Source organism: Erinaceus europaeus, chromosome 12 (genome assembly GCF_950295315.1).
Source record: "Erinaceus europaeus chromosome 12, mEriEur2.1, whole genome shotgun sequence".
NCBI classification, from domain to species: Eukaryota; Metazoa; Chordata; class Mammalia; order Eulipotyphla; family Erinaceidae; genus Erinaceus; species Erinaceus europaeus.
The window spans coordinates 47,079,432-47,096,864 of NC_080173.1; the positions used below are offsets into that span (position 1 = coordinate 47,079,432).

General features: G+C 42.6%; 1 protein-coding gene across 7 annotated transcripts in view; it reads left to right on the top strand.

The window, feature by feature from the left end:
- The window catches only part of STAT3 (signal transducer and activator of transcription 3), a 91,214-nt gene that overhangs the window by 26,947 nt on the left and 46,834 nt on the right, over nt 1-17,433 (top strand). For 4 of the 7 annotated variants that reach the window (XM_007535002.3, XM_007535001.3, XM_060203491.1 and 1 more), the window contains exon 2: nt 15,715-15,866. In XM_007535002.3, the coding sequence (XP_007535064.1) occupies nt 15,739-15,866 (128 nt within the window). In that variant the 5' untranslated portion in view covers nt 15,715-15,738. Of the gene's footprint in view, nt 1-2,591; nt 2,680-8,508; nt 8,575-15,714; nt 15,867-17,433 lie in introns of those variants that run through there. The other 3 variants (XM_060203489.1, XM_060203490.1, XM_060203492.1) reach the window with 3 other exon arrangements.

Here is a 17,433-nt window from a genome sequence, read left to right on the forward strand (position 1 = left end):
TAGCCTGAGCACATGCAAGAATGGAATTGTCATTTGCTAAAATGGGGAAATGGGGAAGAGTGGAGAGGAAGCTGGCTAGAAGTCTGAAGTCTTTTTTTCTTTTTCTTGCTGGGAAGATAGCATAATGGTTAAGCAAAAAGATTCTCATGCCTGAGGCTCTGAACTCCCAGGTTTAATCTTTAACACAGTTATAAACCAGAGCTCTAGGGTATTGTCTATCATTTAAAAAATACAGAAATAAAATAATTTTAATGGCACACCTGGCTGATCACACATGTTACAATGTCCAAGGATCATGTTTCAACTCTTGGTCCCTACCTGCTGGGGGAAAGCTTTGCAAGCCCTCAAACAGTGTTGCTGGTAAAAGAGTTCAGTCTCTTCTCTTCTTCTGTTCAGTTTCTTTGTGCTTCTATCCAATAAATACAAGTATTAAAAAAATAAAATCTTTATGAAGAATTTTTTTGTTTTGTTTATTGAGAGAGAGAGAGAGAGAGAGAGAGAGAGAGAGAATAGTCATTGTATGCCATACCAGGATATTAGGCATGTAAGACATGCACTCTGCTGCTGATCTACTGCCTTGGCCCTTGGAAGAGGTTACTAAAAAAAGGCATACATTAAGTTGGAGATGCTTGTTTGTTGTTGAAATGGAGCTTTTGAGTAGACAACTGGATGTAGAACTCTGACATTTATGATGAGGCATAATGCTAGAGAGAGAAATTTGGAATTTGTGTGCAGATGTTTGTTTTTTTGTCTCTAGGGTTACTGCTGGGACTTGGGTGCCATTATTTTTAATCCATGGCTCCTGGTGGTCATTTTTTCCATTTTCTTGGATAGGACAGAGAGAAACTGAGAGAGGATGGGAAAATAGAATGGGATAGAGAAAGACAGACACCTGCAGACCTGCTTCACCACTTGTGAAACATCCCCCTTTGCAGGTGGGGAATTGGGAGCTCAAACCTGGATCCTTGCACAGCTTCTTGCACTTAGTAGTATGAGTGCTTAACCGGGTTTTCCACCACCCAGCTCTTAGGTGTTATTTTGAAAGAGTGAGTTTGGGTAAGCCATCTAGAAAGTGAATACACACACACACACACACACACACTGAATACATAGAGAAGATAAAAGGTTTACTATTAAAGTAGTTTTTTAAAAAAATATTTATTCCCTTTTTGTTGCTCTTGTTTTATTGTTGTGGTTATTATTATTGTTGTTGGATAGGATAGAGAGAAATGGAGAGAGGAGGGGAAGACAGAGGGGGAGAGAAAGAGAGACACCTGCAGACCTGCTTCACTGTCTGTGAAGTGACTCCCCTGCAGGTGGAGAGCCGGGGGCTCGAACCGGGGTCCTTATGCTGGTCCTTTCGTTTTGTACCACATACTCTTAACCTGCTGCGCCATCACCCAACTCCCTAAAGTAGTTTCAATAGCAAAGTTTTTCCCTGTATAGCTACCACATTTTCTCATTGAACTTGGACTCTCTCAAAGATTATATTTCTTCACTGTGTTAGTGATAAAGTTATTCTAGTCACCAAGTGCAGTAAACCACCTTAAACTAGTAGTGTAAGGCAACTACTGTCTTCTTGCATTTCTGGATTCTGTGCATAGGAATTCAGATAGGCTCAGCAGGAATGACTTATCTATCTTTAATCTATCTTTGCTTAGTAATATCTGGGACCTCAGCTGGGAAGACTTGAACGTCTAGGTGGAGTTGTCATCTGAAGGCTGGTTCACTCACATACCTAATGCCTGGACCGGGAGGATTCAAGGGCTGACCTCAGCTGAGCGTGTAGACTAGGTGCAGCCAGGGCTCCTCTCCTTCTGCTTTGGGTTTCTTCTCAGAGAATAGCCACTGGGTTCAGGAGCATTAGCCTTCTTTTGTTTTTTTTAATTTTTAAAAAATATTTTCCCTTTTGTTGCCCTTGTTTTATTGTTGTAGTTATTATTGTTGTTATTGATGTTGTTGTAGTTGCATAGAACAGAGAGAAATGGAGAGAGGAGGGGAAGACAAAGGGAGAGAGAAAGGTAGACACCTACAGACCTGCTTCACCGCTTGTGAAGCGACTCCCCTGTAGGTGGAGAGCCGGGGCCTCGAACCAGGATCCTTACGCAGGTCCTTGTGCTTTGTGCCACGTGCGCTTAACTCGCTGTGCTACCACCAGACTCCCTGGAGCATTAGCCTTCTACAGAATCAGCTGGAAGCATTATAGCTGTGGAAATTACATATGGACATTTCCATCATACTTTGCTGGTTGGAGCAGATTCAAGGGGAGGTGATAAAGTGCCCCTCCACTCAATGTGAGGGGTGTCAGAATTAGGGGTTCTGTTTCACAACCACTACAAATGAATGATCTTTGAATTGGAAGTACTATTCCCAAACAATTGTTACTTTGAAGGAAGGAGTTTTAGCACACAAGTCATAGACATGGATTCTCAGGCCCAGTTATACATTGCGCCATGCTAAGTGACTAGAATTTCTTTTATTATTATTATTATTATTTCTTCCATCAGGGTTATTTCTGGGGCTTGGTGCCAGCACTACGTATCCACTGTACCTGGCAGCCATTTTTTTTCTCTTTCTCTTTTATTTGACAGGACAGTGAGAAATTGAGAGGAGGGGGTTAGAGAAGGAGAGAGACACCTGTAGACCCGCTTTACCACTTGTGAAGTGTCCCTCCTGCAGGTAGGTAGCAGGGGCTTGAACCTGGATCCTTGCACTTGCTGATATGTGTGCTTAACGGGGTATATTACTGTCTGCCCCCCACCCCCGTGACTAGAACTTCTTTAGTATTCTTCTTTTTTCAAAAATTTCAACCAGAGGACTGCTTAGCTCTGGCTTATGGGGATTGAACCTGGGACCCAGAAACCTTAGGCATGAAGGTCTAATGAGTAAACCACTATGCTTTGTCTGATATCTCCTAGGAGCAAAGTGACATGAATAAATTTAGGAAAAGGTTCTTCCTTCTCTTCTGTAATTATGTTAATCTATATTATGATCTATGACTTTGAGATTCAGAATTTGTTTAGAGAAAGAGAAAGAGGAGTCATTTTTTTCCCTTCATTTATTTTATTTATTTATTCCCTTTTGTTGCCCTTGTTGTTTTATTGTTGTAGTTATTATTGTTGTTGTCGTTGTTGGATAGGACAGAGAGAAATGGAGACAGGAGGGGAAGACAGAGAGGAGAAAGACAGACACCTGCAGACCTGCTTCACCGCCTGTGAAGCGACTCCCCTGCAGGTGGGAAGCTGGGGTTCGAACCGGGATCCTTATGCCGGTCCTTGTGCTTTGCGCCACCTGCGCTTAACCCGCTGTGCTACAGCCCGACTCCCAAGGAGTCATTTTTTTTCTAGTACTCTATCATATGTAGTGCTGGGGATTAACCTGGGACTGCTATACCTGCAAACCATATACTTTACCTGTTAAATCACCTTCCCAGAGATTCAGAATTTTCCAAGTTTCTTTTCTTTTTCTTTTTTTTTTAAAGATATTTATTTATTTATTTGTTCCCTTTTGTTGCCCATGTTGTTTTCTTGTTGTAGTTATTATTATTGTTATTGATGTCATTGTTATTGGGTAGGACAGAGAGAAATGGAGAGAGGAGGGGAAGACAGAGAGGGGGAGAGAAAGATAGACACCTGCAGACCTGCTTCACCGCCTGTGAAGCGACTCCCCTGCAGGTGGGGAGCCAGGGGCTTGAACCGGGATCCTTACACAGGTCCTTGTGCTTTGCACCACAATGTGCTTAACCCACTGTGCTACCCCCCGACTCCCTTCCAAGTTTCTTTTCTCTACATTGGTTCAGCTGTCTGCTTAGAACAGCAATAACATGGGGGCCGGTCGGTGGCACAGCAGGTTAAGCGCACATGGTCCAAATCCCAAGGACCAGTGTAAGAATCCTGGTTCTAGGCCTGAAGGTATCTATCTTTCTTTCCCCTTCTCTGTCTTCCCCTCCTCTTTTGATTTCTCTCTGTCCTATCCAACAACAGTAACAATAATAACAAGGCAACAAGGGCAACAAAATGGGGGAAATGGCCTTCAGGAGCAGTGGATTTGTAGTGCAGGCACCCAGCCCAAGGGATAACCCTGGAGGCCAAAAAAAAAAAGAACAGCAATAACAGAGGGCCGGGCAGTCTCACACTGGGTTGGGCACACATGGTGTGAAGTGATGCAACTAGCGCAAGGATCCTGGTTTGAGCAACTCCCCCACCTGCAGGGGGGTTGCTTCTCAAGTGGTAAAGTGGGTCTGCGTTGAGTCTCTCTCTTTCCCCATCTCTGCCTTCTCCTCGTCTATTGTTTTCTGTCTGTCCTATCCAACAGCAGCAACAGAGATAACAACAAAAACAAAGGAAAAAAAAAAAACCTCCAAGAGCAGTGGATTCCTGTGCAGGCATGAGCCCTACTGATAACCCTGGAGGCAAAAACAAAACAACACAAACAAAAACCCCTCAATAACTACAGGGGTAGTTCTCGTAATGTCTATGCAAAGGCCTGAGACTCCTAAGTCCCAGGTTCAATCCCAGGCATAAGCCAGAGCTGAGCAGTGCTCTGGTAAATAATAAATAAAATAAAATAAAATAAAATAAAAATAGGGGGCAGGCGGTGGCACACCTGGTTGAGTATACATGTTGCAATACACAAGGACCAGGGTTCGAGCCCCTGGTCCCCATCTGCATGGGGAAACCTTTGCAAGTGGTGAAGCAAGGCTGCAGGTGTCTCTCTTCTCTGTTATCCCTTTCCTCTCAATTTCTGGCTTTCTGTCCATTAAGTAAATATAAAGATTTAAAAAATAAAAATAAATAAAAAAGAATAGTAATAATATGCATGACAGTCAACCTCAGTGGATGCATTTGAATTTTGGCCAAAGCTAACAGTATCCATAAGCTTTTCCCAGCAGCTTGCCCTCTCACTTCAACTGCCCTCAAGCCTGGAAATTTTGACATTACATTTGTCTCCTAGCCAGCAAATTGTGTCTCCAAGGTTATATGCCTTTTGTTTTAAAAAGTTGGCAGTCAGGAGTTGGGCAGTAGTGCAGTGGGTTAAGCACATGTGGCACAAAGCACAAGGACTGGCATTAAGGATCCCGCTTCAAGCCCCTGGCTCCCCACCTGCAGGGGAGTTGCTTCCAGGTGGTGAAGCAGGTCTGCAGGTGTCTGTCTTTCTCTCTCCCTCTCTGTCTTCCCCTCCTCTCTCCATTTCTTGCTGTCTTATCCAGCAACAATGACATCAATAACAACAACAGCAACAACAACAATAAAACAACAAGGGCAACAAAAGGGAAAATGAATAAATAAATATATATTTTTTAAAGTTGGCAGTTTTATTCTGATTCTAGTGTGGGTGAGTCATCAGTTTTTAGACCTCACTGGAAGGTTGCTTTGCTTCTCTCAAACCCCTCCAAATTCTGTATCACATTATTCAGGAGGAGCTGATCTTGTTTTCCTAGGAACCAGGAACGTTCCAAGCTGCCCCAGTATCAGGATCCATCTTCCTCAGGTGTAGCATAGAGTATATTGTCCATTCTCCTTTGGAGGATAGAACATTCTCTACCATTGTTGATCCAAGTTGAGGCAAGGTCCTATGGGGGCCCACAAAGGGGTTTTATTGTGTTGTTCCTGATAGAGATGACCGGTAACAATGGAGAGAGGGATTTATTTGAGGTCTAGGTCCATCATGTCTGTTTGGGAATCTCAGGACTCCCCGATTAGGGCCCCAGATGATTTTATTCTTATCGAAAGGGTCACTGATGGACCATCCTTGAAAATTTTCAAATAACAAAACTGAAAGAGTTGCTCTGTTTCCTCAGAAGACTTCTTTTGGAGTTTGGTAGGACATGGCTTGCTCTGTAGCTGAGATACATACCAGTGATTATTCATTCAGTACGCACATATTGACCACATACTCTGAGTGAGGCTACTTTGCTGGGTCCTAGGGGTGGTGCTTTGGCAGAGCTGGCATTTGAGTGGGGATGGGGGGGGGGTTACCAGTGCAGTTAAGGAGTCCGCTCCAGGACCAGAGTAATATTGGGTTGTTGGAAAAGTCATGATCTATTTAATAACACAAATACATATACCGTGTGGCAGTGGTGTCCAAAGTGGTTGGCCAGGTGCATTAGCTCATTAAGTTATTTAAAGAAATATATATGTTTGGGAGTCGGGCGGTAGTTCAGTGGGTTAAGCGTATGTGGCACCAAGCGCAAGGGCCGGCGGAAGGATCCCGGTTCGAGCCCTGGCTCCCCACCTGCAGGGGAGTCGCTTCACAGGCAGTGAAGCAGGTCTGTGGGTGTCTGTCTTTCTCTCCCCCTCTCTGCCTTCCCCTCCTCTCTCCGTTTCTCTCTGTCCTATCCAACAATGACGACATCAATAACTACAACAATAAAACAACAAGGGCAACAAAAGAGAATAAATAAATACTAAAGAAAAAAAAGAAATATATATGTTTATTTATTTATTATTGGATAGAGCCAGAGAAAGTGAGAAGAGGAAGGGAGAGAGAGAGGGAGTCGGGCGGTGTCGCAGCTGGTTAAGCACACATGACACAAAGCGCAGGGACCGGTGTAATGATCCTGGTTTGAGCCCCTGGCTCCCCACTTGCAGGGAGTCGGTTCACAAGCGGTGACACAGGTCTGCAGGTGTCTATCTTTCTCCCCCCTCTCTACCTCCCACCCCCTCCATTTCTCTCTGTCCTAACAACTACAGCATCAATAACAACAACAACAATAAAAAGCAACAAGGGCAACAAAAGGGAAAATAAATAAATATAAAAAATTAAAAATTTTATATTTTTAATTTATATTTATAAATTTTATATTTATAAAATTTTATATTTTTAAAAAAAGAGGGAGAGAGATATCTAGTACTGCTTCACCACTTGTGAAGCTTTTCCTCTACAGGTGGGGACCAGGAGCTTGAACTTGCTTCCTTGCGCATTGTAATGTGTGCACTTAACCAGGTGCACCACCACCTGGCCCCGTTCATCAAGTTCATAGCATGACCCTGTGACATAAGTGCTCTGTCTTCTCCCCTTTATACAGATGAGCAAATTGAGGCATAAAGAGGGCATATGACTGGGCAGTAACTCACAGATACAAATGTTGTGGAGCTGGGGTTTAAGTCTCATCACTTGGCCTGAGGATCCAGCTTCTAAGCATACTTCTCTGTCTTAGAATTCCATTTTTTTTTTTTAGCTGAAGAACAGTGCAGAGTCAGCATATGAGTTTTTGTTTTTTAAAAATCTGTTTTTGCTTTTTTTAAAATAATTTTTAAAAATATTTATTTTATTTATTTATTCCCTTTTGTTGCCCTTGTTGTTTTATTGTTGTAGTTGTTATTGTTGTTGTCGTTGTTGGATAGGACAGAGAGAAATGGAGAGAGGAGGGGAAGACAGAGGGGGAGAGAAAGATAGACACCTGTAGATCTGCTTCACCGCCTGTGAAGCGACTCCCCTGCAGGTGGGGAGCCGGGGTTCGAACCGGGATCCTTATGCCGGTCCTTGTGCTTTGCGCCACCTGCGCTTAACCTGCTGCGCTACAGCCCGACTCCCCCTGTTTTTGCTTTTATGAGTGAGTGAGAACTAGAGCAAATGAGAGAAACATCAGAGCCCTGCTCTGCTCTGGAATGTGCAGTGCTGGGGATTGGACCCAGGGCCTCACGCATGAAGTCCTATGCCCTGTCTACTGAGTCACTTCCCTTGGCCACAGCAGTGGAGTTTCATGGAGAAGAATAGCAAGATTTCCTTTTGCCTTGGATTCTTTTTGACTTTGTCAGCAGGAGTCCAAATCTTTTAGTTAAGTATAAAATTACTACTTTTTTCTCAGCATTTATTCTTGGATTACAGTATCTTTTTTTTTTTTTTTTTTTCCTAGAGCACTGCTCAGCTCTGGTTTATGGTGGGGGGGGGATTGAACCTGGGACTTTGGAGCCTCAGGCATGAAAATCTTTTGCATAACCATTATTCTATCTAGCCTCTACCCGAACTGCAGTGACTTTAATGAGGTGGGGGAATCACACATGATAATTATTATAAACTGATTAGTCTTTTTTTTTTTTTTCCTCCCTTCTTTCTGTTCTCTTTTTCTTTTTTATTGGAGATTGAACCTGGCACCTCAGAGCCTCAGGCATGAAACTGACTGGTTTAGTCTCTCTAGAGACTTTTTTTTTTTCTCTTTATTTCCCTCCAGGGTTATTGCTGGGCTCGGTGCCTGCACCATGAATCCACCACTCCTGGAGGCCATTTTCCCCCCTTTTTTGTTGCCGTAGTTGTTGCAGCCTCCTTGCGGTTATTATTGCCATTGTTGACGTTGCTTTGTTGTTGGATAGGACAGAGAGAAATGGAGAGAGGAGGGGAAGACAGAGAGAGAGGGGGAGAGAAAGATAGACACCTGCATACCTGCTTCACCCCCTGTGAAGCGACTCCACTGCAGGTGGGGAGCCGGGGGCTCGAACCGGGAGCCTTACGCCGGTCCCTGCGCTTTGCACCACGTACGCTTAACCCACTGCGCCACCGCCCGACCCCCTCTAGAGACTATTTAACCCTAGTTGTCTTCCCAGTGTTGAAATTACGGCTGTGACATATCTCAGGGTGAGCATCCAACCTTCATTTGAAGACCAGATGCAACAGGAACTGAGAGGTTGTCCCTTAGTCCCCCCCTTTCTCTGAGTCACCCTGCCTTTGCCTGTCATAGATTCCTTTTTAATATCTTTGGGAAATACCTATTACAAAGCACTTAATATGCTTTGATCCATGTTCAGGCCACCACCATCTTTCCACCTTGATTATCGCATCCTAAGGAAGCCTTCTGAAATATGCATGTAATTGCTACTAGTCTACTTAAGCTTCAAAACTTCTTCACACCTTGGAAGAAAACTCATACTTTATTTCTTTTTTTTTTTTTTTTAATACCCAATCAGAGTTATTGCTGGGGCTCAGTGCCTGCACAACTTCACTGTTCCTAGTGACTCCCCTTTTGCCCCCCTCTTTCTCTCATAGAGACAGAAATCAATGGGGGGGGGAGGAAGAGAGAGGCACCAGTAGCACTATTTCACCATTTGAGCAAATGCCCCCTACAGGTGGGGACCTGGGGCTTAAACCCTGAAGAGCCCATGCATTTTTTAAATATCTTTTTATTTATTTATTCCCTTTTGTTGCCCTTGTAGTTATTATTGTTGCTGTTATTGATGTCGTTGTTGGATAGGACAGAGAGAAATGGAGAGAGGAGGGGAAGACAGAGGGGGAGAGAAAGAGAGATACCTACAGACCTGCCTCACCTCTTGTGAAGCGACTCCCCTACAGGTGGGGAGCCGGGGGCTCGAACCGGGATCCTTATGCTGGTCCTTGCACTTTGCACCTTGTGCACTTTGCACCTTGCTGCACTAGCGCCCAACTCCCGAGCCCATGCATCTTAATGTGATTTATAAAAGAACTTTCTTCGGGAGTCTGGCAGTAGCGCAGCGGATTAAGCGCACGTGGTTGAGCCTGATCTCTGCTCTTACGCCAAGGCTCTCACTCTGGCCACAGATTAGTATCACTCAAGGAACTTTTAAATACTGAAATCCCACCCTTCATGAGTTTTGTTTGGCACCTGGTATGGTTCCTAGTCATCTCTATCTTATTTTAAAATTTCTGCCTTGGTGATTCTAATCTGAAGTTAGGGTGGGAAATCTCATATAGAGGGGTGGTTACTGCAGAAAACAAAGTTTGGGAATATCTTTATGAGAAAACTGATTCTGGTTTTGGAGTGAAGTACTCTCCCATGGATAAATCTCCAATACCTGAAGGACTAATTTTCCTGTACCTAATTTTTTTTATCTCATACCCCTACTTATTCTTCAAGCTTTCTCCTTACTGGGCACTTCTTTCAAGTTCTTGGTCACCTCACATCCTGATTGCCCCTCCCTGAATATATTTGTGTTTTAGTGCACCTTTTAAATTGAAGTACAATTAGAATGTCATTCCAGATAGAGGCCAGTTACAGTGAAGTTTATAGACCCTTTGATCCAAACACTAGACATATCTACTGAAATAGTATGGGCTCACACTGACTTAGTATACTACATAACTACTGAAATAGCATGGGCTCACACTGACTTAGTATACTACTTAACTCATACTTAGCTGAGGTTTTTTTTTTTTTTTAAATATTTATTTATTTCCTTTTTGTTGCCCTTGTTTTTATTGTTGTTGTAGTTCTCATTGTTGTTATTGATGTCGGTATTGTTGGATAGGACAGAGAGAAATGGAGAGAGGAGGGGAAGTCAGAGAGGGGAAGAAAAAGATAGACACCTAGAGATCTGCTTCACCGCCTGTGAAGCAACTCCCCTGCAGCTGGGGAGTCGGGGGCTCGAACCGGGATCCTTATGCCAGCCCTTGTGCTTTGTGCCACGTGCGCTTAATCCGCCGTGCTACCGCCCAACTCCCTTAACTCATACTTAAAAATCAATGAGGCCTCCCATTCTAACATAATGTCTTGCAGCAGGACTTCTGAAAATAAACTCTGGGTTAGGATTCCAGCTCCATGCCTGTATGGTCTTAGAATCACTTAGAATTCTCTGCATCAGTTTCTTCCTCGGTAAAGTGGGGCCAAAAATGAGTATATCTCACAGGATTATAATGGTGAAATGAACAAATAAATACATGACGAATAATTAAAACAGGGGCACTCCAGTAAGTGCTTTATAAATATTAGCAATAATCATTAATTATTTGGACTATTTTTAAAACAAGTTTCTCCCTTTTTATTTTTTTCTTTTCACTTTGGTTATCACTTAGTATTTTCACCTTTAGTCTTTTTAGATCTCAGAGCTAACCTTGACTGAAATATGTGTGGAGATACTTGACTGTTTCACCACCCAACCTCTCTGTCCTGCTTTACAGGCACACACCAAGTCACAGCACTCCTAACTTACTGCTTCAGGAGATGATATGAAGGGACATTCAAATGCATGTATTTTATCTAGTAGTGAAAGATGGCTTGATTATGAATACTAGCTAATCTGATGGATTATTCTAAATTTCCCAGAGCATTGAGGAAATTGATTTGGGATAAGAAATGGTGAAAGGGTGGCCCTGGAGGTTGTGTTGGAGCTTCAATCATGAGGTCCTGAGTTCAGTCTCCAGCATCACATTATCACATTATGCCAGAGTCATGCTGTGGTTCTCTCTCTCTCTCTCTTTTTTCCCTTTCTCTCTCTTTCATATATATTCACTCACCAGGGTTATTACTGGGGCTCAGTAAATGAGAGTGTGTTTAGTTGTGCTACTTTCAATTTAGAGGAAATTATTTTGTTAGCTCTTGCTTCTCTAATCAGAAACATTTATGATCAGAGATGGTGCCCATCTCAAGGGTGGAAGATGACTTATTTAAAGTCCTTAGCATTATTATATTTGAAATAATGCTAAGGACTTTTAATCCATAGTTTTCAGAGTCTTTTTCTCAGAGATAGCTGGATAAATGGACTGTGCCAGGGAAACCCTATGGATGGTGGAGGAGTGATCCATATCTCTCCTCTCTCTATCTCTTGCTGTCCTTCCCCACAGAGAAGTCAGGCCAGAGAGGGTGCTAATCAGGGTTGCTCATGCAAAAGGCCCTGGGTTCATTCCCTAAAGCCACATTTAAAAGTAAAAAAAAAAAATTATTTTATTATTATTTATTGGAAAGAGACAGAGAAACTGAGAGTAAAGGGGGAGATAGAGATGGAGAGAGACAGACACTTGAAGCACTGCTTCTTTCTCTACTTGTGAAGTTTCTCCCTCTGCAGGTGGAGAATGGAAGCTTGAGCCTAGATCCTTGTACATTGGAACATGTGTGCTCAACCAGATGTGCCACCAGCTGGCCCTAGAAAATAAAAATGAAAAAGGCAAGATGAAGATTAGATCTCTGTATAGTTCTTTTGGTTTTATGCTTTGTTTATTTTATATATAGCACAGGAGAATGAACCCAGGGCCTGTTGCATGTGTGATACCACTGAGTAGGCTCCCTAACCCAATTTTCAACTTGAGAGAAAGCAGAGAGGGAGCAACAGAGAGAAGAGAGACACCCCAGCACTGCTTCACCATCTGTGGAGTTTTCCCCAGTGCAATACATGGTGCAGAGGAGATTAGTGCAGGCTACAAATAAAATACAGGTGTGCTCTATTTAAAATGTAGGTATTTCTAACATGGAGTGTGGCTAACACTCAAAGAAGTCCCAATGAAAAGAGAAAAGATAGCAGTCCAGGAGGTGGTACAGTGACTAAAGTATTGGATTTAGGAGGAACCGAAATGTTCTTTAGATTATTTTCTGTTCAGGATTACTGCATGCATCTGCTTTTTGTGCCTCACCTCCCTTATTTCCTGGTGCATGGATGCAAAGTATATATATTTTTTCTTACTAGACAAACAAAACCAAAAAACAGCAACAACAACCCTTGAAATAATGTAACAAGTCCCCTTTTCTTTCGCAAGTACTTTTGACTAGTAATTCTCAATGCAGTCTCTTGATTTCTTTGGATTGAAGTATGTGAGCAACAACTGTGGCTTTGGACAAAAAGGAATTTTTTTTTTTTTTTAGTAATCTTTACAGTAATAATTTCCCCATTAGAAAACAGTTGTTTGCCTTATGACTTGTTGGTAAACTATCCCCAAGGGGTTGAGAAACTCCTGTTTTGAAAAGTCCACAAAGTCTTTGGTAACTTGCTGTTCCGTTTTTTCTTTTTCTCTTCAGATGTAGGAAACAAAACCACACTTAACATTCTTCTTTTTTTTTTTTATTTAAAAAAAAGAAAACATTAACAAAACCGCACACTTAACATTCTTTTGTATATTAACATCTACTTTCTGTTCATCTGTATTTTATAGACACCTTGAAAGAATTAAGCCCTGTGTCATGCCCTAAGCCAGCTGCTAGGTGGAATGAAGAGAATGACTTCTTTCTTCTTCACCTGTAATGGTGCTCAAATTGTTGCATGAGTCACTGTCAGAATTCTGGGATTCAGTGACATGGTCATTCAGTCCACAGATTAAAAAAATACTTGAGGGAGTTGGGCGGTAGCACAGTGGGTTAAGCGCACGTGATGCAAAGCACAAGGACCGCTGTAAGGATCCTGGTTCAAGCCCCCGGTTCTACACCTTCAGGGAAGTCGCTTCACAGGCGGTGAAGCAGGTCTGCAGGTATCTATCTTCCCCTCCCCCCTCTGTCTTCCCCTCCCCTCTCCATTTCTTTTTTTTTTTAATATTTATTTTATTTATTTATTCCCTTTTGTTGCCCTTGTTTTTATTGTTGTAGTTATTATTATTGTTGTTGTCATTGTTGGATAGGACAGAGAGAAATGGAGAAAGGAGGGGAAGACAGAGAGGAGGAGAGAAAGATAGACACCTGCAGACCTGCTTCACCGCCTGTGAAGTGACTCCCCTGCAGGTGGGGAGCCGGGGTTCGAACCGGGATCCTTATGCCGGTCCTTGTGCTTTGCGCCACCTGCGCTTAACCCGCTGCGCTACAGCCCAACTCCCCTCCCCTCTCCATTTCTATCTGTCCCATCCAGCAATGATGACATCAGTAACAACAATAATAACAGCAATAAAAAAACAACAAGGACAATAAAAGGGAATACATAAATAAATTAAATATGAAAAAAATTATTAAAAAATACTTGAATTAGATGTAGTGGTTTTCATTAGATTAAGTTGTAATTTAAAAAAAAACCAGCATTCAGAAATTTGGGCTGGAGAGATAGCATAATGGTTCTGCAAAGACTTTCGTGCCTGAGGCTCCAAGGTACCAGGTCCAATCCCCAGCACTGCCATAAGCTAGAGTTGAACAATGCTCTGACTTCTCTCTCTCTATCTCTCTGCTTTTCTGTCTCCTCTCCTTCCTCTCTCTACTTCCTCTCCCCCCTCTCTCATTAGGAATAAATAGATAATGAAAATAAAACATTAAGAAATATAAAAGTGGGGACTGGGTGGTGGCGCACCTGGTTGAGCGCACCCTGAACCATACTCAAGGACCTGAGATTAAGCCCCTGATCCCCACCTGTAGTAGGTGGGAAGCTTCACCAATGGTTGAACAGGGCTGCAGGTGTCTCTCCCCTTGCCTGTCTCCCCCTCTCTTCTTAATTAATTTATCTCTGTCCTATCAAATATAAGAAAAATAAAATAAAACAAAGAATATAAAAGTGAATTCTTACCCCTCTCCCCCCCCCATGAAACAGTTACACAAAGCTAGGGAGGAGGCAGTGGTTTTCCTGGACAATTTGATTAATGACCTCTGAAGGATATATGTAGTACTGTGGCCTAGGTGATAGTGCAGTTGATGCTATCTGCTGTGCTCTGGTACCAAGGATCAAATGCAGGGCCTTGTGCATGGAAGGTATGCACTTTATCATGAAAATATATTCTCGGTTTCAATTTGAGACATTTTTTTGTGCTTTAATTTTATAGAAAAAGATTAACTGAACCCAGGAGATGGCACAACAGCCTTTAGCCTATGCAGCAGATTTTTCACTTGATCCTGATGCATTAATTTCCACATCTCAAGTGAGTCAGAAAAAAGTAAAGTTGAGGGGGCCAGGTGGTAGCACAGTGGGATTAAGAGCACATGAAGCGCAAGGACCTGTGCAAGGATCCAAGTTTGAGCCCCTGGCTCCCCACCTGCAGGGGGTAGCCTTACAAGGGGAAAAGCAGGTCTGCAGGTGTCTTTCCTCTCCCCCTCTCTGTCTTCCTCTCCTCTTTTTGTTTCTCTCTGTCCTGTCCAACAACAACAGCAATGACAACAATAACAACAACAAAATGGGAAAAATGACCTCTAGGAGTAGTGGATTTGTGGTGCAGGCACTGAGCCCCAGAGATAACCCTAGAGCCAGCTCACCTTATAGAGATGTAGTGTGGGAAGAAATGTTGATGAGGCACTGATCTGTAAATACTATTACCTGGAATATATATTATCTGGAAATGCTTTCCCAGCATTCTTGAGAGATGAGAATGGTGATCTCTGCTTTTTAAAATATATATATTTATTCCCTTTTGTTGCCTTTGTTGTTTTATTCTTGTCATTGATGTCATTGTTGTTGGATAGGACAGAAAAGTGGAGAGACTCAGAGGGGAAGACAGAGAGAGAGAGAGAGAGAGAAAGACACCTGCAGACCTGCTTCACCACTTGTGAAGTGACTCCCCTGAAGGTGGGGAGCTGGAGGCTTGAACTGGGATTCTAAGGCCAGTCCTTGTGCTTTGCGCCACCTGCCCTTAACCCACTGCGCTACTGCCTGACTCCCGGTGATCTCTATTTTATAGATGTGGAAATGATATCTAGAAGTTAAGTAATGTTTAATTTTTACATACTTCTGGTAGATAATGAATTCTAGAATTTGACATCGTGCCATGTTGTCACCCCAGTTTAGAAGTTATTTGGCTCTAGATGAAGGGAGTGTGAATGTATGTGCATCGTTGTAAACTAGTGAAAACATGCCAGGAAGTGTTCCATGGTATCTTTTCATAAAAGGAATTTTTTTTAAAAAGAGAAACAGAGGGAGCAGAGTACCACTCTGGCATATATATAGCACTAGGGATTGAACTGGAAGCCTCAGGCATGCAAATTCTGTGTTCTACCTATTGAGCCAAATCCTCAGGTGCCAAAGTATATTTTATTCCTAATTATTAGACCTGGTGCTTGTGTTGGGCAGATGGGGGTATGTTTAGATTGTTTGCCTCTGCTGGGATTTGTAGTGACCAAATGGATGCTTTACTTTATAGTTGGGACCCCCTAAGTGAAGCAGGATGGCCCAGTGGAATCAGCTTCAACAGCTGGACACCCGGTACCTGGAGCAGCTTCATCAGCTGTACAGTGACAGCTTCCCCATGGAGCTGCGGCAGTTTCTGGCCCCTTGGATTGAGAGTCAAGATTGGTAAGTTCTTCTTAAGAAACCCTCCCCCCCTTTTTTTATGTTATGCCTTCCTTTGAATCAAGAGCTATTCTAGCTTAGTACTTTTCTAGCTTATCAAAAACGTACAGGTACAAGTAAAAGAGAACAGGAGGTAAGGAAATACTTGCCTTTTTTTTTCATACTTGCCTTATAAAACATTTCTTACTATGGAATGGCATTTGAGGGGACTGGGTGGTGGCACACTTCATTGAGCACACGTGTTACAGTGAGCAAGGACCAGGGTCAAGCCGCCCAGTCCCCACCTGCAGGGGGAATCTATGTGAGTAGTGAAGCAGGGCTTCAGGTGGCTCTCGCCCTCTATATCCTCTCCACCTCAGTTTCTCTCTGTCTCTATCCAACAAATAAATAAAGATAATTAAAAAAAAAAAAAACTCATCTGGGCAACTGCCTTTCAGTACATTCAAATATCCTGCTTGGTTGCAAGTGTTCTGAAGATAGATTTAGATCTCATTTACTTGGTGAGATCCTCTATATATTCCTTTTTTTTTTTTTTTTTATAAGTAAGGTCACATTTAAAAAAAATGTATTTATTCCCTTTCATTGCCCTTGTTGTTTTGTATTGTTGTAGTTATTGATGTTGTCATTGTTGGATAGGACAGAGAGAAATGGAGAGAGGAGGGGAAGACAGAGGGGGAGAGAAAGATAGACACCTGCAGACCTGCTTCACCACCTGTGAATCTACCCTGCAGGTGGGGAGCCGAGGGCTCAAACCAGTATCCTTATGCCAGTCCTTGTGCTTCATGCCACGTGCACTTAACCTGCTGCGCTACTGCCCAACGCTCTTTTGAAAGACAATTATCTTTATTTATTGGATAGAGACAGCCAGAAACTGAGAGGGAAGGGGCAATAGAGAGGGAGAAAGAGACACCTGCAGCACTGCTTCACCACGTGTGAAGCTATCCCCTTGCAGGTGGGGAGCGGGGACTTTAACCTTGGTCCTTGTGCATTGTAACGTGTGTGTTCAACCAGGTGCACCACCACCTGGCCCCTTAAAGATAGTTTCATTTATTTATTTATTTATTTTGGAGAGAGGTGTAAATTGAGAGAGAAGGAGATAGGGAGAGAGAGACACCTGCAGCACTGCTTCACCACTGGTGAAACTTTTCCCTTGCAGGTGGGGACCAGGAGCTTGAACCCTGGGTCCTAGTGCATGGTAATGTGCACTCAGCATCCCTCTGTGCATTCTGATACTTTATGTACATCTGGTAAATATAGTTTTTACTGAGTAGTAATTGTGTCATGGTTCAAAGCTTGTATCCAATTTGTAATTCCATTTAATTGAAGAAAATAGATACAAATAAGAGTTATAGGTTCATTTGTTAAGGAGACAATGACAGAGTTCCAACAGCTTTCACTTTCACTTAGTCAGGTCTACCTATTAATTTCTTTTTTATTTTCAATAAATGGACTTTATTTTACGAACTCCAGTCCAAGTTCTGCTTAGTGTTTTCCATTTTGATCTTGTTTTTTTATTTCTGTCTGAGTGAGGTCTTCCCATATTCATCCTTCTGTTTCTGACTTGTCTCAC